This window comes from Sminthopsis crassicaudata, chromosome 1 (genome assembly GCF_048593235.1).
Source record: "Sminthopsis crassicaudata isolate SCR6 chromosome 1, ASM4859323v1, whole genome shotgun sequence".
Taxonomy (NCBI): domain Eukaryota; kingdom Metazoa; phylum Chordata; class Mammalia; order Dasyuromorphia; family Dasyuridae; genus Sminthopsis; species Sminthopsis crassicaudata.
In genome coordinates, this window is record NC_133617.1 from 472972318 (window position 1) to 472996893 (window position 24576).

Sequence of the window (24576 nt, forward strand, 5' to 3'; positions counted from 1 at the left end):
CGTTGTTGAAAAGGTTGAGACTCAAGGGAGTCTAACTCACAGGGACTAGGGATCATTAAGGCATGCAGGTGGTAGTTGTGGTAGTGGCAAAAATACCCAGCCACAGTGGGACAGCTCCGCCCAAGGAGGTCAGGAAAACTTACACAATGCTAGTCCACAAAGGCAGAATTTCCAGGGATTAAACTAGTCACTGCTATTCCTCTTGTCATTTGGAAAATTACAGGGCTTACCCAACTGTGAAGTACAAGACCTGTCACACATGACCCTAGGAACATTACTGAACTAAGTCTTTTTTCTTTCTTGGAAAATGTTTCTGAGTGGTTTAGAAGGGACCCTCCTCCTTCCAGGGAGAAATCTATAGTCAAGTATCTAAGATTGATATCCCCTTTTTTCTAGCACAAGGCTACAGATAGAACTTGCATGTGAGCACCTATATTTTACTGCAGGTTCTGTCAGTTTTTCTGCTGTACTGCTGAAGTTTCTTCTATTTTAATCATTTTTAAAAAGTGGAACTGAGTACCATTACAAAATTCCCTTACTTACCTACTGATGGATTCCAGCCATATTAGTATTGTGGGTGCTAGGGGTCTGGGGGTCTGCATTCTAGTCCCAGCCCTTCTAAGCAGCCGTGTCCCCTTGGCTCACATCAATTGTACTAACCCCTCCATTGTGCTTCCATAACCTCAGAACTGGTAAAATGAGGGCTGCTTTAGGTGATATGCAAGGTACTATTCAGCTATGACATTTTATAGCTATACATACAGTCAAAGCCTAGGAGAGAGAGCTATCATCATTTTCTTTAGAAGAAGAGAGACATATTTGTGGGGCAATTGGGGTTAAGTGACTTAGCCAAGGTCACATAACTAGGAAGTGTTAAGTGTTTGAGATTGAATTTGAATTCAGGTCCTCCTGACTTCAGGGCCAATGCTGCTGTCTAGCTGCCCCTATCATTTTCTGCCATCTACTTGATTCAACAGTTCTTATGGCGAATGCGAAAGAGATGCTCCCAAACTGGAATTCCCCAGAAGCAGGCCCCACACTGAGAAAGTTCACACAGAAATACAACAAAGGGAGGGAAAGTCTCTTACAGCCGGATTGAGCTCTGACACGCCCAGTCTACAGAGAACGTCTCCCTTGTCGCTGATGGCCCAAAGTGCAATGGAATCTTTGCTGCCTTCCTCACAGCCAGGAATGATGGAGACATCCCCGAGGGAAATGGGGGCGACTTCCAACCAGGGCCCACTGGTCACCAGCTTACATTTCCTGGGCATCAGAGGAAAAAACAAACATCCAAACCCTAAAGGCCAGATCCCCTATCCTGCAAATACATGGACCTGTGAAAAGTTTATTTCATTTTTTAACCCCAACATAACATCCATGAGAGGCAGCATGGCATAGTAGACAAAACTGGCTCAGAGAGACCTGGGGCAAGTTCTGCCTTTGACCCACATTAGCTATGTCACCCTGGGAAAGTCACAACCTCTCAGGACATTAGGCAACTCTCGAAGATTACCAGATACAGAGAAGGCATTGATCAGTATTGGTGGAAAGGGTTCTTCACTATATCAGTGAAATCAAAGCTCCAATCTCTATCCTAAAAACTGTGACTTACAATGGAGGGTTCAATACAACTAATATAGGCTTGGCTTTTTATTGCTGAACAATTTTGGCCAGAATCTGCAAGCTTATTACCAGGGAAGATGAGATCATTCAGCCATAGGCCATGCCTAAGCAAGTTGGGCAAACTGGATTTCTCCCACTTTTATTGGGTTCCAATTAATATCACATAAAGGGGATCAATGAAGATGGAAAGCAGCAGCAGGAGCTGTATCCCCAATGCCTTGCACCTTGTTATTGTTGTCCAGTAATATTTGACTGTGGACCATAGCACACATATGATTTTCTTAGCAAGGATACTACAGTGGTTTACCATTCCCTTCTGCTGTTCATTTTATAGATGAGGAAACTGAGGCAAGCAGGGTTAAGTGACTTACCCAGGATCACACAGAAAATGCCTCAGAACATATTTGAACTCAAGCCTTTCTGACTCCTGGCCTGGCACTCTATTCTCTGAGCCACCTAGCTGACTCCACCTAGCACACAGTAGGTGCTAATACTGGGATATTTACTCTGAGGTTTTCTTTTAGTTCTCTATGGCTCTGGGAGCCCCAGCCCCACTGTGCCCATAAAGAACACAGCCAGATAGTGACATTTCTCCTATTTGTTCTTGAAAATAAACACTTGAGAAAACAAGGGAGCACTGGGGACCTGAGGGCATTTCCTGGTTTGACATTTACTTTGAGTCTATTTCCGCCTCTGATTTGCTTTCTCCTGGTCAACAGGTTTCTTCCAAAAGGTATAATTCCCTAAAGAATTCTCTTGGAGCGGTTGATGCTAAGCCCTCCTCTTTTGGCTTCCCACCATTACCTTGCCCATCGTCTTCGTCTGACAAAATCCTTCATAGTTTTGTATCCATGATAAGACCTGTGGATAAAAGGAGAATTTTTAATACAGTCTAGCTTCAAAATCTATTCTCCTCCCAAACAACATAGTGCTTGTGAGAACCTGCTCTTGCAAGTGCATATTCTTTCCCTCTCCCTTGGTCAATTGGTAATTAATAAGCACTTACTGAGTGTCTATTATGTGCACAGCTCTGTTCTAAATCCTACAGAAAACCCTGAAATAGAAGACACAGTCCCTTGCCTTTAAGATGCTTCCAGTCTATACATGAAGGTAGAAAAAAAATACCCAATAAATGCTATAAGAATATAAATATTTCCATAAGCATAAACAATGTTTGAAGCATTTTCCCCCTAATGGGGGGAATGTTCACCTGAATGTTCAGGTGTATAGCTTCATTTGCGGAAAACAAGGTTAATTAGAGCAGTGATTCTCTTTCTTTCTTCCTAAGAAGCTTTCTGCAATCTTTACATCCAGCCTTAGAACCTTGAATTAAAGAAGGTTATTAAGGTTTCTTCTTAAGGGAGGAAGCCATCTTAATTTTATCTTTGTATGCCCAGAGTCTAACACAGTTATTGGCATACAGTAGGCACTTAATAAATACTAGATGAATTGAATATAGTTCCCAAAGAACTTGAAAACCGTTGCTCCAATGGATGAGCTATTTTTCTTTTTTTCACACAAGTTATTCTTTGCTTTATGACCTATCTACAGATGCAGGAATCCTGAGGGAATTAGACATTTTTCAAAAGAAAATTAGCTTCTTAAGGGGGGGGGGGGGGAATTCCAAGAGGGGATCTAACAGTCTGGGACATTTAGCTTAGTAGGCATATACACAATATTAACAGGGACCAAGGTTCTGAGCCCAATATATAACTCTGTTTAGCTTTAAGTCCTATACCAATTTGTCCCTAGTCTATCTTTCCAGCCCCTGCACTCTGCAATCCAAGCAAAGGGACATGTTTTGTGTTCCCTATCCTCACAATTCCATCCCCTGTCTTTGAACCCTTGGTCATCTCCCACACTAAGAATGATTCTCCTACTCAACCCCCTCCATCTCATCAAGTCCTTCTGTTCCTTTAAGATACATCTGCTCAAGCATCATCTGGATTCTTCCTATTCCCCAAAAGCTAATACCCTCCCTCCCCAAATAGAATAATTTGTATTTGTGTATTGTATTTACACAAACAAATACAAATAATTGTATTTATGTATGGGGAGGTTTTCCCAGAGGCATATTAGCTCTTTGTAATCTGGGCTCATCTCATTCTTTGTACTTATATGCCCAGTACTTAATACAAGTACTTTGCAGATAGAAAATTCTTAAAAATACTCATTGATTTAATTTGATTTCACAATATTGACACCTTATTAGCTGTCTTGGTTATAAAGGAGGAAAGGTTAAGTGAAAAGTAAGAGATTTGAAATGAGTCATCCGAATTAGGGAAAAATGCTTCAAAGAATAGGTCTTATGGAGAGTGGGTCAGAGGAATCATTACAAAGAAAAACCCATGTTATTTTTGTACAAATAAGTATTTTGATATCGTCAGTAGAGCTGACATCAAAACCAGGTGGGCTTGAGTTCAGATCCCAAACCTGACACAGGCTGTCTGGGTTACCCTAGGAGTTATTTAATCTCAGCAAGTAAGGATGCTGACCTGCATTCAGGGTGGGCATTTTTGGCCATTCCCTGTACCATTGAAAATAACAGGCCCTATTCCTAGCCTATTTTTCTTTGTTGAAGATGTATACTGACTTATTCACTAGGCATGGCAGAAATGACAACAATGATCCTCATGGAAAACCTCTTCTATTAGGAAGTACCTTCAGAACTGTGATCAAGTCTTAAAAGCAGCTCTTTTCAAATAGGCCTTTCTATTTAACACCCATTTCTGTTTTTCATTTCAATTTCACTCAGCTCTCTACCAAGCCATACCTGTGAGGATCTCCAGGTAGATACTACCACATATCAAAGAGAATAAACTGATTAAGCTTGGAAGAACTCTTGAATGTTTCTGTACAAATAGAGGCTAGATTGACCCTTTTTTCCCCCCACCTTACTCTGAACAATTGCAGCTGTAGGGCTTCTCCCAGTTTGCTGCTAAAGCAATCTAAATCCACCAATGGATCACACCAGTACAATTCTTGCTCCCACTTTTTGGCTTATTAAACTGTAACTGTTCACAACTGCTGTTTTAAGCAACTGTTTGCTCCAGAGTTGGTCGTTTGTTTTTTTTTAAGCCTTAAAAGGTTAACACACATACCACTAATATATGCCATTTAAGGATGATCCTTACAATACTAGACACACTGACCAGCTGAGGCCTTTAAATAACAGGAAATCACAACTCCCATGATGACATGGTAGAATGACTAGATCTTAGAAGAAGGGAGGAGGAGAAAGAAATGTTGACTTAATTACTGAAATATCCAATACTACATGAAAGATTTTTTATGAGAAACCTCAAATGAGATAATATATACAAAATAGAATCCTAGCTAGTAAAAGTGTTGATCAGTTTGGATTGTTTTATGTTCACAATAGCATCAACAAAGAGAAATGGACTTAAATTGAATCTGGAAAAATTTTGGCCACACTTAAAGTGGAAATTTATGAAAATTTGGGGAAAATATACTAGGATGGGCAAATGTCTGTTTCTGCAGCCCCTTCTCCCTGATTCCCCAAGAGATCTTTAATAAGGAAAAGATTTAGTCAATTAGTTGCTTCAGGACAGAAGGCAGGACCCATTAACTTCTCAAGGTCCCTTTCAATAACACTTCATTATACACATCTAGAAATGGAGAATGCTCACGATGGAAAGTCACTTGCATACTGCCATCCTTCTCGATCAGTACCACCAGAAATGTTGAAATCAATATACCAGTCAGAAACCTAGAGTGAGAGAAAGAATGTTGTTAGGAGTTCTTTCTCCTCCTTTCCTCAAGTCGTTCCTCTACAGAGTGACCACCAATTAAAGAATAGCTGAATAAATTATGATTTATGATATACTAGGATATATACCATAAGAAATGATGAAAGGGATGGTTTTGGACAAATCTGGAATGCTGGTATGAATTGATACAGAGTGATGTGAGTAGAACCAGAAGAACTATTTATATAGTAAAAAAAAACACTGTAAAGACAAAACAACTTTTAAAGAGTGAAAATTCTAATCAATGCAATGGCCAACCATTATTCCAGAAGACAGACTACTGAAGCATGCTACCTCCCACATCCCCTCTTCCTGACAGGAGAGGCAATAGACTCATGGTACAGAATAAGATGTGTTTTCTTTTAGTTCTTTCTTTCTTTTCTTTTTTTTTTGACATGGTCGCTAAGGAGATATTTGCTTGACTATGAATATCTGTTAGAAGAATTTTGTTTTATATTTTATTTCTAGTGAAGGCAAAAAGGCAAGGTGGGAAGGAAAGCAGATACTTGTTCACTAAAAAAAAAAATAAAATTTTTAAAAATGATGAAAAGAATGGTTTCAAGAAATCTAGGAGTATTTATATAAACCGAGGCAGAGTAAAGTGAAACAGGACACTTTATATAATAACAATAACAATGTCAAGATAAACAACTTTGAGGAACTTAATTCTGATCAATGCCATGACCAACCACAACCCTATGTGATTCATGCTGCCTACCTCTTGACAAGGAGGTAATGGAATTAAGCTGAGGAATAAGATCTATATTTTTAGACTTGGTCAATAGGAGAATTTATTTTGCTTATCTATGCATATTTGTTGTATTACAAGGATTTTTGTTGTTTTTTTCAATTAGGGGTGAGTAGGAAGAGGAGAAAATATATAATTTTTCATTTTAAAACAAAATTAATTTTTAAATGGTATTTTATTTTTCCAAATACATGCAAAGATAGTTTTCAACATTCACCTTTGCAGAACTTTGTGTTCCAAATTTTTCTCCCTCTCTCCTCCTCCCTCCTCCCCTAGAGAGCAAGCAATCCAATATAGATTAAACATGTGCAACTCTTCTCAACATATTTCCATATTCTTCATGCTGCACAAGAAAAATCAGATCAAAAGAAAAAAAAAAAAAAACATGAGAGAAAATAACAAGCAAACAACACAATTTTTTAAAAAGGTCTCAAGTTCTCTCTCTAGATGCAGATGGCTATTTAAATAATAAGTCTATTGGAAGTGCCTTGAATCACCTCATTTTGAAAAGTCAAGTCCATCAAAGCTCATCATCACATAATCTTGTTATTGTGTACAATGTTATCTTGGTTCTGCTCAATTCATTCAGCATCAGTTCATGTAAGTCTTTCCAGGCTTTTCTGAAATCAGCCTGCTCATCATTTCTTATGGAACAATAACATTCCATACTATGATCATTCAGTCATTCCTCACCTGATGGACATCCATTCAGTTTCCAGTTCCTTGCCACTCAAAAAGTACTTCTACAAACAGTTTTGCACATGAGTCCTTTTCCCTCTTTTATGATTTCTTTGGGATACAGTCCCACTAGAGAGAGGTACTGCTGGATTAAAGGGTATACGTAGTACTAAAATAAATTTTTTAAAATTACTACCTCTGCTAACATTACTTCCCTAGTTCAGGTGACACAAAATGGCCAGGACTCACCCATGTCCAATGGAGGGAGGGAGGCTTGGTGTTGGCCTTTGTGCATTCTTGCAGCCCTGTCACATCACTCCACATATAGCGGTCAGTAGGCAGACCCCTGGCAATGAGGCAATTAAAAAAAAAAAAAAAAAAAAAAGATACATGGTAGAGACCTTCAAAGGGAAAACAACAGGGAAAAAAACCCAATTCACCACACTCTTTTTGGATACCTACTGGGGGATGAGTCTGACAATGCTAAAACAAATTGTCCCCAAACAAGAACATCTGGATATAAGAACTACCTAAAGTATGAGCCAGGCTATTTCTGAAGGCTGCATAACTGCCTTTCTCAAGTCTCTTCCAGAAGGAGAGAAGAAGAAGAGGAAATGGAGGTTACTGGTTCACTCTACACCAGACCATCAATAGAGATAAGCTCCTCAAATGTGACCTACGTGATGACTACAGCTAATATAATTGCTGGGGACCAATCAACCTTCTACATCCCTTCTGAAACAACTAGATTGTTATCCCAATCCTCATCTTCCATTTAAGCTGGAAATACTATCATCCCCAGGGACAATTTCTTGGCACTCTCTAAGCTGGTATCTAAGAAACTCTAAGGGAAATTATAATGTATGGAGGAAACGTTTGTGAAATAACTTGGGAGGGAACTGAAGCACTTTACTAGTCAACAGAATAGCTTCTGTTGTCTTATCTCATGGGTTTAAAACAAAGTAAAATTAAACTAATCCTCAGAAACCACAGGGTTCTTTGTGTCTTTTAAAGCTCATGACTGTAAACATGATGATTGACAGGGACAAACATCAATCTTGCCAGCATTTATGATTATAAAGTTTCCACTTCAATCCAGGGTTAAATAATTAGGTGACCATCCCAACTTTTATCCTCAACCTCTGATGGACTCTGTATTCCTTTCCCTGGAATTATGGTCTTCTGCTACATGTTAAATTATAGCATCATTATCTAATATAGAAACTACTGGGTAAAACTACAGATTTTGCTACCAACTTGCTATATAACCTTATCACTTAATCTTTCTAAGTCTTGGCATTTTTCTCTGTAAAATGAGGGTAACTATATCTGCCCCTTTTCTCCTCAGGAACAAGAATTGATATTAGATAAAAAAAAAAAATGCTTTATGATAACAGATAGGTAATGAACTAAGACTGTAGAAAGAAACAGACTTATTCTACTAAGACATTTGGGAAGCCTTGTAAGAAGATAGCATGTAGCATATGGTGGTGAATGGAGGACCAGGATTCAAGGTGAGAAGAGCTGGATGTAGTAATACTTCCAAGGCAGTATAGTATCAAGTGTTAAGGTTGGGTTTAGGAAGACCTGGGTTCAAATCTAGTTATTGCTAGTGATGTAAATCATTTAACCTCTTTGTGACTCGGCCTCCCTAGGACTCCCAAAACTTCATTTACTAAGTCTCAGATATATTGCAATCTGATTCAGTGAAGAGACTTCCTACACTAAAGTTCTTAAGAGATGAAATCAAGAGATCTTTAAAAGATTTGTTTAATAATACTGCCATGACATCATTTGAATTTGTACTCTTCACCAAAATAGCTCAAAGCTTCTCTATGACTTGGTAGATGGTTTTTGACAGTTGCAGTGAGCAAAAACCTCTTCCTCCTCTGGTCACCTTCTCTACTTATTGAGACCTAAGAGGGAGATGCAGTCTGCTGCTGAGCCCAGATTCAAAGTCTTTCTTCCCACCCACACAAGCCATGTGATGACGGGCAAATCACTGACCTCGTCACTAGGGAATCTAGACAACTCTGCCTACAGCACAAAGGTGGCACAGAAGGCTCAACCTGCTTTGGTGGATCAACCTGGATGGGCCCTGTGCACAGGCCTAAGGTATCCGGGCACAGATTACAGGAGGGGACCTGCACCCGGGTCTTCCTGGCCAGCACTCCTAGTGCCTGCCTGGGAGTCTGTGGCGACTGCTGGCTCTTTCTGCTACCTGCATCTCACCTGCTGGTATAGCCCGTGACAGGATTCCAGCGCTGGTTTTCATAGATGTAAACGCATTTGACATCAGACTGCATGTAGATGTTACTGGTACTGCTGGCCAGGCCTGAAGAGGAAACATCCTCCATAAATCAAGTATCAGGCAACACTCCCTGCCCCCTCCCTAGCTTCAGATCTACAGACAGGTACCTGCCAATGGAAAACAGGCTTAACCTGCTACTGCTAAGAACATATGGTTCTATTCTCAGGCTCTCTTCATTTCAAAGCCAGCAGAAGTTACAGGCTTGTACCTGCAAACAACGTGTTTGGTTTTATATGCATCCCAGGAAGGCAGGGTATACACCTTAAGTGTCCCACGCCGGATGTAACCAAGAACACTGGGGACACGGTTGGTACCTAAGAAGTGCATAGCCACAGGTTCTGAACACACCTAAGCAAGGCCATGTGGAGCAGTGGAAACAACAATGGCCTGGGAGCCAGGGTTTCCATTGCCCACTCAGTTGCACACTTGATGTTCCCCCTTAGGCAAGTTATCTCAGCTCTCTGCACCCAAGTCCCCTTACCTGTTAGGAAAGGAAAAGGGTGGACTAGGGAATTTCTAAAGTCTCTTTTCTACTCTAAAACTGTGTGTTCTCACAAAGCTTACTTTTACTCAGCTTATCGTAGTATCTGAAAGCAAAGATTTGCCTAACTAGTTGGGAAGCAGAAAATAAAGTTATTCCTCCCAGTTCGTTCCAGAAATATGCCCCCTACAGCAGACCCAAGGGTCAGTAAAGGGCTGGCTGATAAGGGGGTTCCACTGGTGGGGCAGACGAGGGGCTGAGGAGAGGCTGGGAGACGCCTCAGGCAGCAAACGTCATGACCTGGGATTCTGCTTCCTGTCCCTTCTCTCATCTCAACCAGGAGGTTGGCATCTCTGAAGGTCACCTGTCAACCAGCTGTTTGCTGGAAAGTAAACATCACAGTAGCAGCAAGAGTTCAGGCATTTGATAGGAAAACAAAACGGGGATTAAAGCAGGGAACAAACACACCGCAGACCAGTGAAAAAGGGACAAGCTAAGTTCCATGGCTTTATCAGCAAACAGGAGATAGGGCCTTAGTGACCCACAACCCACAGCCCAGAGAGGAACATGTGCTTACCCTGAAAAAAGCCTCCACCATATCCCCCAGTGTACACCCAGGCTGTGTGGTCATAACCGATGCCCCATACGATGCCGTGGCTGTTACACTCCACTACCCGCAGGTGCCCTCCAATCTGACGCCAAAACCTAGGAGGGGATAATGTACACACTTTAACCTCCTACCATCCTTAACCCGTCAGTGAATCTGATCAAGTAGGGGACACCCAATTTGAATCCACAACAGAGGATTTGTTAGAAGATAAAGTTTAGAAGGGTGATTTGGAGTCAGACCACAAATGTCAAACACAATGGTATTCAATTTACAGATGGGCCAAAACTTTCCTTATGAAAATGTCATGTGATGGATTAATATTATTTTACAAAACATGGAATCAAAGCTTTTAAAAAGTGAAATGGTATCACATTTTCAAAATGCTCTGTGAACTAAGTGGTAAATTCACATGAGTCTGACGTTCTTGGTCTTAAAGAACATACAGTTGGCCCTAGAAAGTATCAAGCAGGATGACAAAATAAGGCTTGAGGAAGGAGATGAGGAAGAGGTAAGTAACATTTTGGGGAAGCTGTTAGCTTCTATGAACTGGACAATCTCCCAATTTGGGAGTGTTTCAAAATAATTCCACCATTTGTTTGTAACCTACTCTCATTATTAAACTAGGCCTGACCCTGGAAAAGAGAAGAGAATAAGCCTTTATATAGAGCTTCTCCAGCACTGTGCTAAGAATGTTACAATGATTATTTCATTTGATCCTCAGAATGACCCTGCAAGACAGGCGCTCTTATTATCCCCATATCACAATTGAAGAAACTAAGGCAAACAGAGGTTAAATTATTTGCCCAGGGACTCGCAACTAGTTAAGGGTCTGAAGCTGGATTTGGAGTTAGATCTTCCTGAGTCCAGGCCCAGCACTCTAGCCACCTAGTAGCCATTCTGAGCCACTCTCTCTGTACTGCCACTTTCTCATCTATAAAATGAAAAATTTGGCCTCAATAGTCTAGAGTCTAAGACCCCTTTGAGGTTTGAATCTGTGATGCTATGAGGCTATTTGGACTCTAAGTCCCTAAAGGACAGGTACTATGGCTTTTGCTTTTCTATTCATTGCAACACTTAGTTCGAGTAACAAGCGGTAGATGTTGAATAAATGCAGGTTTAGTTTACTAAAAGCATTATTAATCAACTAAGTGCTAATTTGTAAAGGTGCCAGAGTTGGAATCAGGAAGACCTGAGTTCAAATCTAGCCTTAGATACTTGCCAGCTGTGTGACTGATAGCCAAGCAGTTAGCATGATCCTTATTTATAGCACCATCTTATTTATAAAATGGAAATGATAACAATAGCACTTTACAGAGTTGCAGTACACAGTCCTTTGCAAAACTTAAAGCACTAAAGAAATGCTACTAGACAGAATAATGAGGTTTCTGTCCCTTGCTATAGAGAGAGTCAGGGAAGAACGTAACAGCAAGTCTCAGATTCTGCTACCCCAGTGATGACCAATACTAAGAGGCCCAGGGCATGGTCAGATTCTCCCAAGGCACATTCCAGGACAAAGCAATGTCTACTCTGCCCATGAACATGTTCTGCATATTCCCACCTCTATATTCTTGCACCTTAGCTGCCCTTCCTAGAATTCCCTGTCTCCTCCGGGAAAGGGTCTATTCAGGTCCTACTGGATCCTCCAGGACCCAGAGCAAGACCCATTCTTCCACAACACTCTGCCAGTGGCCTCTGTCTTGTGAACTCCCATATCACATCAGCTTCATAAGGACAGGATGACATCTAATGTGCCCCATACCCCTCACCATGTTAATCACTCCACCTCTCACACCAGGGACATGATCAGGGCCATCCCTTCCCCTCTTTGAACTTCATTTCTTCATTTGCAAAATGAAATCAAACTAAATCATGTCTAAGGACTCTTCCAAATCTTAAATCCTTGAGATCCAAACTTAAGCACTCAATAACTAAGCTTTATCTCACCTATTGTTCATGGCTGTCTATACACTAAATCATTTGATTCTCAGAAGCACAGAAAGGAAGACCCTGCCGAGCAGTTAGCATGATCCCTATTTTAAGTAGGAAGAATTAATATTATTTTCATTTTGACTTGCCTAAAGGGCCCAGGGCTGGTGCAAGGACAAAATCCAGATCTTTGGACTACTGGCCTAGTCAATTGTGGATTGATAATCCACAAGCATTTATTGAGCACCTATATAACATTATGTACTGGGCACTGTTCTAGACTTTGAGAATACAAAGACAAAAATGAAACAGACTCTGTTTTTAAAGGGCTTATATTCCACAGGAGAAGACATCATGTGCAACACAATAAAGACAATATAGGACACCATATTTATTGCCTTGCTGTATCATCTGTTCCTTGAGAAAGAAGCAGGGGCAACTGGTACAGTGTGAAAAGCACTGGATTTGAAGTCTTAAGACTGAATTCAAGTCCTAGCTCTGCTACTTAAAGAATTACCTAAGGGATATTAGACAATTCATTCATCTCTCTGGGACTGTAAAATGAAAGCACTGAACTAAATGACTTCTGAGGTCTCCTCTGGCTCTAGAGTCATGATCCTACAATGAAGCAAGCTTTACTACAGAAAGTAATAAATGCTTTCTAGAATATGACACCATAGAGGGACCCTGCACAGGCATGTGACAAAGCAACTGCCTGGAGATAGGTGGAAGATCATAAGCATGTAGGCATTTTTAAATGGGGAAGTAAGAAGGAGGGAGAAAAGATAGATTTTTGTCAATTTAAAAAAAAAAGTTTAAAACATTGATGTTAAGTTAAAAGAAGTAATGAGAAGAAAAATAGTTGATGAGAAAAAAATTCATACAGCAAGTTTCTCTGATAAAAGTTTCATTTCCAAAATATCTAAGGGACTTATTTAAAATTATAAGAACAAGACCTACTCCTCAATTGATAAATGGTCAAAAACTACAGGCAGTTTTCCCAATAAGAAATCTAAACTATCCACGGCCATGTGAAAAAAAAAAAAAAAAGTGCTCCAAATGACTTTAGAAAAATGAAAATTAAAGAAACTCAGGTTCTACCTCACACTCCTTAGATTTGCAAAATTGTCCAAAAAGAAAAATAACAGATCCTGGAGGGGCTCTGGGAAAAGAGAACAGTGAATTACTGGACCAGCTTTTCTGGAAAGCAAATCAGAACTTCTCTTTAACTAACCAAGCATGACTTTTTAGTATAACAGACCACTGATGAAAGGGATAGGTTCAAGACAATTTTCAGATGATGAAATTAAAATTATTTCCACTCATATGAAAGAGTGTTCCAAATCACTATTGATCAGAGAAATGCAAATTAAGACAACTCTGAGGTATCATTACACACCTGTCAGATTGGCTAAGATGAAAGGAACAAATAACGATGAATGTTGGAGGGGGTGTGGGAAAACTGGGACACTGATGCATTGTTGGTGGAGTTGTGAAAGAATCCAACCATTCTGGAGAGTAATCTGGAATTATGCCCAAAAAGTTATCAAACTGTGCATACCCTTTGACCCAGCCATACTACTACTGGGCTTATATCCCAAGGAAATACTAAAGAAGGGAAAGGGACCTGTATGTGCCAAAATGTTTGTGGCAGCCCTTTTCATAGTGGCTAGAAGCTGGAAGATGAATGGATGTCCATCAATTGGAGAATGGTTGGGTAAATTATGGTATATGAATGTTATGGAATATTATTGTTCTATAAGAAATGACCAACAGGAGAAATACAGAGAGGCTTGGAGAGACTTACATCAACTGATGCTAAGTGAAACGAGCAGAACCAGAAGATCATTATACACTTCAACAATGATACTGTACGAGGATGTATGCTGATGGAAGTGGATATCTTCAACATAGAGAAGAGCTAATCCAATTCCAATTGATTAATGATGGACAGAATCAGCTACATCCAGAAAAGGAACACTGGGAAATGAGTGTAAACTGTTATTTTTACCTTCTGAATCCAATTCTTCCTGTGCAACAAAAAATTCCGTTCTACACACATATAATGTATCTAGAATATACTGTAATATATTTAACATATATAACACTGCCTGCCATCTGGGGGAGGGGGTTGGGGGAGGAAGGGAAAAAATCTGAACAGAAGTAAGTGCAAGGGATAATGTTGTAAAAAATTGCCCATGCATATGTACTGTCAAAAAAAAAAAAAAGTTATAATTATAAAATAAAATAAAAATTAAATTATATTAAAAAAAAAAAAAGAAAGGGATGGGTTCAGAGAAATCTAGTAACATTTCCATGAAATGACACAGAGTAAAAATTATTCTAGAAGAATGATAATGAATAATGTCACCCACCTCCTGACAGGTAACAGATTCAAGATGCAGAATGAGACAGGTTTTGATATGACCAATGTGAGAATTTAGTTTGCTTGACTACACATACTTTTTATGTGGCTTTTCTTTTTTCTCTTTTTCAATTGGAGTAAAGAAGAAGTGGGGAGAGAAGATAAACACTCGGTAATTGGAAAAACAAAAACAAAATAAAACAAATCAAAAAAACCATAAGGACATAGGAGGACAAAGTCCCAAAGGATTAGTGAAAAGACACTGAAAAAAGACAAGTTGCATTCTTTCCCTGTCAGATATTTATTTCTTCCTAGGGATTTCACACAGGATATAACCAATTCTTAACTCAGTTCTTTCTTTAGGAATCACATAGCCCATTCCACCTTTCCTCCTAGGAAATTAGCTCTAATTCATAAATTTGCAGAGCAAAATATAAATAAATCAGTTTCTGAGGCTTAGTCTCTCACCAGGAAGCTCTCAGGTGTACTTATCCTTCAGGAGTCAGGAATTAAAGCAATATATTAAGCTGTGGGTCAACAGATATCTTTGACTTACGAACCAGAAAGCAAGCTTGCTGGGAATTGCTTACATTTGGTCACATGGCATTGGATGCACGGGTGCCTCCAGGTCCACACTAGGCTCACTCACAAAAATGTCTCCTTTGCAAGTGACAGACCAGATGGCCTGGGGGGAAGGGCGGCCTTGGATCCTTCGGCTTTCGGAGCAGGACGTACTGAGTAGAGCAAGCTGTGAACATGAGACAGATGGCAAATAAATGACCCAGAAGAGTATAAAGAAAGCTCACAAGAATCCCACAGAGCAATTTCAAGGAGGGGGAGTAACTTATGAGGGAGAAAGAAAGGAGATTGATCCTCATAGCAGCCTGGTATTTGGGAGATGTTTACCATCCTGTTTTAGGAATAGATCATTCAACTCCTCAGTCCCAAATCACACATTCAAGAAGTTTTCACTCACCCAATCATACATTTCTTGCTCAGTAGCAGCAGCAAGACGGATAGGCCATCTCTGTTTGGTTTTCTCTGGGGTATAGAGGGCAAACGAATGTTTGGCCTCATTTAGCACGGGAACCAGCACTGTCACTTCATTGAGAAATATGTGGATGTACTGTTCAAAGAAAGCAGGAAAAAGCCATCAGCCTTCCACTGTTCCTTCCTCTGGGTTCAATTTGTACCCTTTTGTCAACATCAAGAAGACTAGGGACAAATGCTGCCCTATCTCACCCAGTATTCTTAACCAAAGTCTGGGAGGAGATAAGCCACTTGGCTGTATATTCTCTGGGACCATATGTCCACCCTCTTTATCTTAACCATTTACCATCACAAGTCCCTTCTTTTCCTCTCCTTTCCACCTTCCACTTCTTTCTCTGAGAATTGCAATCAAATCAATCTTGTGTTACAGACTGCTCTACTGTTCCATTTACCACTTTAGTGAAATTCAGGTCAGGTGAGGACTTCCTGGACGCCATTCCCCATCCACAGTTCCCTCACATATGAGGACATAAGCTCAAGGAGGGATGCAACTGTTTCATTTCTGCATCTATCTCCCAAGCAGTTAACAGAATGCTTGGCATTAAAATGCTTTTTGTTCATTCAACAGCACAATCAGATCTCTTTATTATTCTGCTTACCCATCTTTACCAACTTAATTCTCTCAGAGATGGACAAGCCAGAAAAGCAGAGAGAGCCCATGCTCTCCACATTTTTAACTGGTCTACTAAAGTTGTTTAAAAAAGACAACCCACAATTATAACAATGCTATATTATGTGGCTAATCTAAGTTACCCAAGGAAACTCAGATGTCAGGATGGGCACAGAGTCTCAGAAGCAACAACAGATTATCAATTAGGGCCCAGCTTCTTCAGCATGCTGGACAATATGGCCCACACCTGTCAAAATCATCAGGTGTCTGCTCGGAGATGGAAAGTTCCCAGAGCATAGGAGCTAAGATTTGCACTCATGAATAGTTCACAATTAGGTATTTAACCTTTTTTAAGCCACACCAATGATTTCACATTTAAGAATGAACCTATAATTCCACTGGTATAAGAAGCAATCAGGAAAGAATTTCTTTCTTTGTCAGTGCAGACCACAAAATATCTAGATATTGTAAAGGTGTTGGGAGCACTTTAAGATAAAGTGATTTGCCTGGACTCACACAGCTAGTTGGTTGTAGAAATGGGACTAGAATGTAAGTCTTTCTGATTATCAGGTCAACTCTATCCTCTATACTAAAGTATGGTCAGACTCATGGCCACAAGCAAAACAACAGGGCAGGAACCAAATTAAAAATGCAACTGGAAAATGTTAAACAAAATAAATAAAAACACGTGAATAATATTAATTTATGGTTTCTTTTTTTAAGTCAAAAGTAATTAATACTGACTGCAGGGAGTCCTATTTAAGTTTGACACCATTTATTTTCTACCACTCTACCCTCTCAAGTAAACATAGACAGTTAAACTTAATAAAGCTATTTTTGATAACAAATTTTGCACCTAGGAATTCCTATGGCTATGATGTCTGTATTTCAAAGTCACACTATGATTCCTTCAGATACTTTCCTTTCAAAACAGGTTTATCAAAGGCAGCCTAACCCCCTCTTATTTTCACCTCAGTTTCCTTTGTGTCCCCACCAGGGCTTACCCTAGTCCCCCTTCCCTTCCTCTCCCTTGCAATCTGCTACAGCACCTTCTTTTCCTCATGGAACATGTAGTAGATGAAAAGGATGCTATCTCGAGTGCCATCATTCCCAGTGAACTGCTCCAGCGCCACCCGGACATCAATCCACTTGTGGGGCTTCCAGTCTGCCCACCACTGTAGTGTGCCAGTCTTCACCCACACCGACTTCAAGAGGCACCCAGAGCACAAATACAAAGCAGGGTTAATGGCGAAAAACCTGAAAGACCTAGGGAGCCTCACATGGACAGATGTCTTGAGAGATACCCACATCCCATGGAGGGAGCACATGCTCAATCCTTCCAGTAACAGCTAAGGAATACCTTTTTAAAGCCTCTGAAAAAATCTCAAAACTGCTTTCTTTTCTTTCTTATTCCTTACTTCTCTTTTCTCTATCTCAATGAAACTGGAAGAAGCAAGTTCTGGACACAGAAAGAGCCAGGACACAGAAGACCTAATTAGGCCCTCTTGGGTGATAAGTTATCAATGGAAAAGGGAGCTTCTCTAGGCAAAGCCTTCTCTGCAGACAGCAGGAGGCAGCTGGTTGTAGAACCTAAGGCTGACTCCTGGTTTTGTCATTTACTAACTAGACGATCATGGGAACCTTGACTTCTCTGTCTATAAAACAGGATTTGTCATATAGCAATAGTTTTATTGGAAAGGCATTACAAGCAAAGTGCTTTGTAAGCTTTTAAAAAGCAGGAACATAGACTGGACTTAGGGAACTCTTAAGGAAATTCTCTTTATCACTGCACATGGGCCCATGTTCTATGACTTAAAGTTTTCAGAGTGAAAAGGCACAGAGACCTTCGGTTGTTACATGGCCAGTAAGAATCAGAGGCAAGACCAATCTCAGGTCCGGTCAGCTTTCTATCCATTAGTCCAGAGATGACTCAAAGCATAATGTAATTATCATCACTCATTATCATTATTCAAAAATGTCCGTTTTCCTTTAGCTTAGGATTTAAGCTAACAAATGGTTGATTGATCAGCTGATTCCCAAGTATTTCTGATTTCAGAGTCTGGATAAGGCTTCAAAAGATCAATGAATCTGTTGGCCCAGAGACTCAACACTGTCACCAACAACTTAAAGTTCAAGGCTCAGAGTAGAGTGACACTGCTACAAATTTCGTTTTTCTGATAGTGGAAAAGCAACAATCAACAAGAAAGAAGCATCGAGAAGAATCCATACCCACCTGCTCTACAGCCTGCTCATAATGTCTGAAATTCTCTAGTTCTCTCTTGGTCCTTTCTGTGAGCTGCTGGAAAATCTGCTTTCGCCATGCTGCTGTCTGGGCTGGAGTGATGGACAAGGACAGCGTCTGCATGGAAGTGGAGAGACCTGAAAGCCAGAGAGATGTGACAGTCCTGGCCAAGCCAAAGGTAAGCAGCTTGGTTTGAGAATGGGTGTCAAACCTCTAAAGTCAGGTGGTAAGGCAAATATTTTCCAATACCCAATTTATTTAAAAACAAGGTTTTGCTTTTTCCAAATATCACAAAAATAGAAAAATAGAACAAACCATTCTTCTTCACTTGTCAGAAACCATGATTTGAAAGGGAAATCCTAATTTCATCATAGTACTATAGCTCAGGAAATAGGAGGAATTCCCCTTCTCCAACCCACTCATTTTAAAGATACAAAAACTGGGGCCCAAGAAGGTTATGGTCACATAGGCAGTAGTTATGAAAGGTAAGAGCTGAACCTATGTTCTCCGACTCCAAAGCCAGAGATATTTCCAATATACCATACAGTTTCTGAAAATGATGCATTGAAAGCTAATGCCTTTCTCTTAACCTGGGAGGAAAATAAACTAACTACATCAAGAGTGAGAATGGAGTGGGTATGGGTAGAAAAGTTAAGAGAAGAAAAGGAAAGAAGAGGAAAGACTTCAGGCAATTTCTACTATCCAATATTGTGAGAACTACTTTCTTTTCTTTTGTTATTTTATTTTTTCAATTAACAAATATTTATGTTCTCTTCCCCTGCAGGCTACCTCCAATTAAAAGAGAAAAACAAGTCCTCATTAAAAAAATATGCATAGTGGAGCAAAACAAAATTCCCAAATTGCCCATATCCAAAAATGTATGTCTAATTCTGTATTTTGAATACATCACCTGAGAACTAGTTTCTAAAAGCCATGCACATACTTGAGCTTCAGGAAATTAGATAAAAAGCTAGTTAGCACAGTTGGCCAGGAAAGAGTGTCAACAAATCTAAAGTCACAGGTGCAATGTTGATATGAACCATTTATGACACTTTACTGTTTTATGTTGATGGCCATAAACTGCACCTGTAACCATGGCCTACCATTTTGCAGATGTGTGCTGCTGGTCACAGCCTGAGCTCTCTGCAACCCAACCCCTTTATTGGACAAATATTTCATGGCTCTGATAGTGGAGGGTCATCTTCATATCCTATTTTGGAAGTCAGTATGAAGTGGGGGAGGGAGCAGGGAAGGCAAAGGAGTAATATTTGTAATGAATCAAATTCCCAGAGGAAAGATTCCCTAAGGATGAGGAACAACATTCAGAGTAGGATTTGTGGGATTGGTAAGATTGGCTAAAAATCAGAAAAGAGAAATATATTTGTCCCTCCAAGTCTTGGTAGATCATCCAGAATTTCATCATTTAGCACCTGCTTACAAAGTCCTATTTTTGGCTCCTGGGGGAGAAGGAATCCAAAAGGACACTCTTCTTCTACATGTAATATGTTCTCTTGGCCTTTCAAAGCCAGGAAAGGGAATAAGAAGAAGTACCGTGTGGAGTGTTTTATGGAAACAATATCCTGAAAATCCAGCTAGCTAATCTCAAAAAGTGATGTGCTACATAGTTAAACTATATTACATTATTTGCAATCTTGAGAAGAAAAGAGGTAAGGAAGAGATGGAGGGGCAGCTAGGTGGCGTAGTGGATAGTGCACCATACCTGAAGTCAGGAGGACCTGAATTTAAATCTGGACTCAAGACACTTAGCACTTCCTAGCTGTGTGACCTTGGGCAAGTCACTTAATCCCAACTGCCTCAGCCCACCACCCCCCCCCGCCCAAAAAAAAGGAAGGGATGAAGAAAAATTTGGAACACAAAGTCTTACAAAAGTGAATGCTGAAAGCTATCTTCACATGTATTTGGAAAAATAAAAAAAAAGTTATGTGCTACACAAATTGTGGCCCTCTATTCAAAGATTTTAGTGCACTCTCTTCAGATGTCTTTCCCCTTGTCTAATAAATTCAGGGGATACCTGAGGTTAGCTGGGTAATTTGCTCTGAAGCCCCTGCAACTGTTAACTACTTCCTTGAGGATCCCATAAGAAGGGATCGGAACCAAACAGTAGGTCCCAAATCTTGATTTCTAAGTGTTCCCCAAATGGAAATAGAGAGCCCTTAAGATGAGTCAACACTACAGATGTTTCAACCAGTACATTCAGAACTCCAGGCTAAGATGGAAGATCCCTTACTTCTCTGCCAGGAAATACCAATTTGTTTTTAGAACTGATGCCATCTGTCCTTTTCTTGCCCAGCTGTGGTAGAAGAAATCCCCTGTCATAGCCAGAAAACTAAATCAATTTTTGATAATAATGAATTTTCCTTCTCCTGAATTATCCCCACAACATATATTGTTAACTGATTCATGCTTCTCTCCCAAGCCTGTTTCATGGGCATGATCTACGAATTTTGGTTACAATAAGGATCCTGATGCTATTCAAGTCTAATGTAGCACAGCAACTATTAGACTTAAAGCCAGAAAGACATGCTTCAGATATTTACCAGCTAAGTGATTCTAGATATGTCACTTAACCCCTCTGAGCCTCAATTATCTCATGTATAAATTGAAATGTTGTACCTGATGGATGACCTCTAAGGCCCTCTGCATCTCTAATCTATGAACCTTATGTGGCTTCATTTCCCTGGGCCTCAGTTTCCTCAACTGTAAAATGAGAGAGTTGGACTTGATGACCTGGGAGGCCACTTTTAGTTCTAGGATCCCCACCCATGGCCTGGCCCGCCCCAGCTCATCCCAAACTATATCCCTTCTGGACTCATTCCTGTGCTTATGTAGCATCAGTTCTCACCACCCCTTAATCCTACCCCAGTCCAGGAAAGCAAGTACCTGACTGAACAGTGAACCACTTCAGAACTGTGTGTGTGTCCACTGTGCAGCCTCCTCCTGACACCCAGGCCCACAGTGGGTGATCATCAGCTCCATAGCCCTCCTCCAGACCCATGGGAAAGAGTCCCAGAGAAGAGAGGCTGGCAGTCTCGGCATAGCAGGCTGCTGAGGGAGCAGAGGTTTTCCGAGTCTCCTTTAGATCAATGTTGGTCCAGGGCAGCTCAGCCGGAGCAGGGTCTGGCCTGGGAGCTGGCTGGATGCCTTGAGCTTGGCCCTCTCCATCTCCAGCCAAGGCCGCCTCCTCTTCCCTGGAGCTCTCAGGATGGGGTTGGCTGTTGCCCAAAGATATTTCATACTCGGACACCAGCCCTGGCCGCTCAGTCTCCGAGGAAGTGTCTGTGTCACTTGGAGCCAAGGAATCACCGCTGCCTCTCACTTCATCCCCAAAGAAACAGCCAGCACTGGGCATAAAAGCAACACAAAGTTACTGTTTATACATACATCAAATGATTTGAATGACTCAGTTCCCCCAACCTTCTCCTGGGAAGTCAGTAGGAAGTGGGATTCCCATTGGGCCCTTAGAGAAACTGAAGAATAGAGAGAATGCAGGTAAGTCAAAGACACTTAACCCCGTTCTGTGCAGGAAGGGAGCCTCAGGCTGAGAGGAAAGCCGAGTGTTAGCCTCCTAGTCAATCCCTGAGCCTGGAGCTCTGGCTGCGAGTCTCTTCTCTATCCCGCCTTAACTAAGTCACTCAATCACCCTGTGCTTCAATCTGCGTATCTATACAACATCAGGTCAGGACTCAGTGACTGCTAAGATCCTTTCTGATACTATGATAGCCTTCTAGGCACCCGGTTCTCACTCATACTCTTCTTTCCTTCAGTCCATGTTTTTCCCCTTCTTTCAAAACTTGCCTCCTCCATGAATCCTAACTCCAAACTACTCTGTACCCTTAAGACTGTGTTAAGGACTGTAGGGTATAAAAAGAAAGTACAGAACACGGTCCCTGCTCAAAAGGAGCTTAACACTGGGAGCACAGAACAAGCAAAAACCAAACAGTGCTATGCTATGTGATTCGGAGAAAGGGGAGACCAGATGTGGATGGAGAATCTGGGGTCTTCGTGGAAGATGCAGTATTTGTACTGAAAACCAAGGGATGGATAGGATCTACATGAGATAAAAGGACAGGCCTTCAGGGAAGGAGAAACAGAAAAAGGAAAAGCAGAGATGTAGGAACGAGCATGATTTGTCTGAGGAGAGAATGAGGAAACTTATCTGTCTGGAATAAACTCAACTATTTGAATGCTGGGGAACAGTAGAAATTAAATTTGGATAGATAAGGTGGGGTGGATAAAGGAGAGCTGGAAACAAGGCAGAAGAGTCTAGACTTGATATACTGGGCAATGGGAAGTACCATGATAAAAAGTGTTTTATGATAGTGGACTGGAAGTAATGCTTGTGATGCATTAGAAAGGGGAGGGTTTTGAGGCAGAAGAGGCAGACAAGGGACTGTTGCAGTTAGGCACATTTCCTCAGAGCACAGCAAACATTTTATACTTATCTTGGGACTTATTTTGAATCTTTTGCATGATTCTGTCCTTCTGTCCTTCCCTAATACTATAAGTTCTCTGTCAATTCCTTCCTCTGAAGACCTCAGAAGGCATAGTTTTTCAAATAGTGGAACCTTCTAAGAATTGGTCTTCTCCAGAAGACCATTCTTATTAGAAAAGCACACACACACACACACACACACACACACACACACACACACTACCTAAGAAGGCTGGATGAGCTTCCGGTGTGAGATCGGTCATTCTCTCTATTTGCAATGATGGCCTTCCATGTTTTTCCACTAAGTTCACTCGGTGTAACACCTTGTCGGAAATAAACCGTTCGATCATCACATCCAATTCCCCAAACCTAAAACAGAGAGGAAAAAAGGTGTCTGGAGTCAAGTCAGTAAGTATCTATTAAACACATACTATGTGTCAGCCACTGGAGATTCTGGCAGCCAGGTGGCTCAGTGGATAGAGTGCTAGACCTGGTGTCAGGAAGACCCGAGTTCAAATCCTTCTGGGGTACTTACTAGCTTTGTGACCCTGGGCAGGTCACTTTAGAAGGAAATGGCAAACCACTCCAGTATCTTTGCCAAGTAAAGAACTGGTGTGCTATGGTCCATGGGATTACTAAGAGCCAGACACACTGAAATGATAACATGTGCTAAGCACTGGGGATGTGAAGAAAAGCAAATAAAGCCGCTGCTGTCCAGGAGGTAAACAGTCTAATGGGGAAGGAAACATGTAAACAACCATGTACAAATAAGATAAATACAGCATACTCTTGAGAAGATCTCTGAAGGAAAGGGCTATCATTAGGAGGGACTTGGAAAGGTTTCTTGCAGAAGGTAGTACTTATAGAAAGATGTATCAGTAGAATAGGTTAGGTTCACAAAATACAATAGTCAATAACTATAGTAATCTAGTGTTTATTGAACCAAAGATTCCAGATTCTGGGATAAGAACTCACTATTTGACAAAAATTGTTGGGAAAACTGTATGGCAGAAATAGGTAATGACCAACATCTAACATCCTATATCAAATTAAGTCGAAATGGATTCATGATTTAGATATAAAGGGTTGATACACTATAAGCAAATTAGAACAAGGGATAGTTTACCTCTTAGATCTGTGGAGCAGGTTGGAATTTATAACCAAAGAGGAACTAGAGAACATTATTAAATATGAAGTGGATAATTTTGATTATATTACATTAAAAAGATTTTGCACAAAGAATTTTTTTGTGGCAGCCCTCTTTATGGTGGCCAGAAATTGGAAACTGAGTGGATGCCCATCAATTGGAGAATGGCTGAATAAATTGTGGTATATGAATGTTGTTCTGTAAGAAATGACCAGCAGGAGGATTTCAGAAAGGCCTGGAGAGACTTACATCAACTGATGCTGAGTGAAATGAGCAGGACCAGGAGATCATCGTATAGTTTAACAACAATACTATATGATGATCAATTCTGATGGACGTGGCCCTCTTCAACAATGAGATGAGCCAAATCAGTTCCAATAGAGCAGTAATGAATTGAACCAGCTAAACCCAGCGAAAGAACTCTGGGAATTTAATATGAACCACTATGTAGAATTCCCAATTCCTCTATTTTTGTCTGCCTGCATTTTTTATTTACTTCACAGGTTAATTGTACACTATTTCAAAGTCTGATTCCTTTTGTACAGCAAAATAATTGTATGGA

The 24576-nt window shown here is 40.6% G+C and overlaps 1 protein-coding gene across 4 annotated transcripts in view; it reads right to left on the reverse strand.

Moving 5' to 3' along the window:
* TECPR1 (tectonin beta-propeller repeat containing 1) overlaps nt 1-24576 on the reverse strand; it is a 66821-nt gene that overhangs the window by 16476 nt on the left and 25769 nt on the right. For all 4 annotated transcript variants that reach the window (XM_074281074.1, XM_074281075.1, XM_074281076.1 and 1 more), the window contains 12 exons: nt 23091-23236; nt 21316-21776; nt 18406-18551; nt 17222-17377; nt 15489-15638; nt 15103-15260; nt 10189-10316; nt 9052-9154; nt 7069-7165; nt 5274-5353; nt 2428-2484; nt 1089-1263 (listed from right to left, as the gene is read on the reverse strand). In XM_074281074.1, coding sequence (XP_074137175.1) covers nt 1089-1263; nt 2428-2484; nt 5274-5353; nt 7069-7165; nt 9052-9154; nt 10189-10316; nt 15103-15260; nt 15489-15638; nt 17222-17377; nt 18406-18551; nt 21316-21776; nt 23091-23236 — 1857 coding nt within the window. The remainder of the gene's footprint in view (nt 1-1088; nt 1264-2427; nt 2485-5273; nt 5354-7068; nt 7166-9051; nt 9155-10188; nt 10317-15102; nt 15261-15488; nt 15639-17221; nt 17378-18405; nt 18552-21315; nt 21777-23090; nt 23237-24576) is intronic.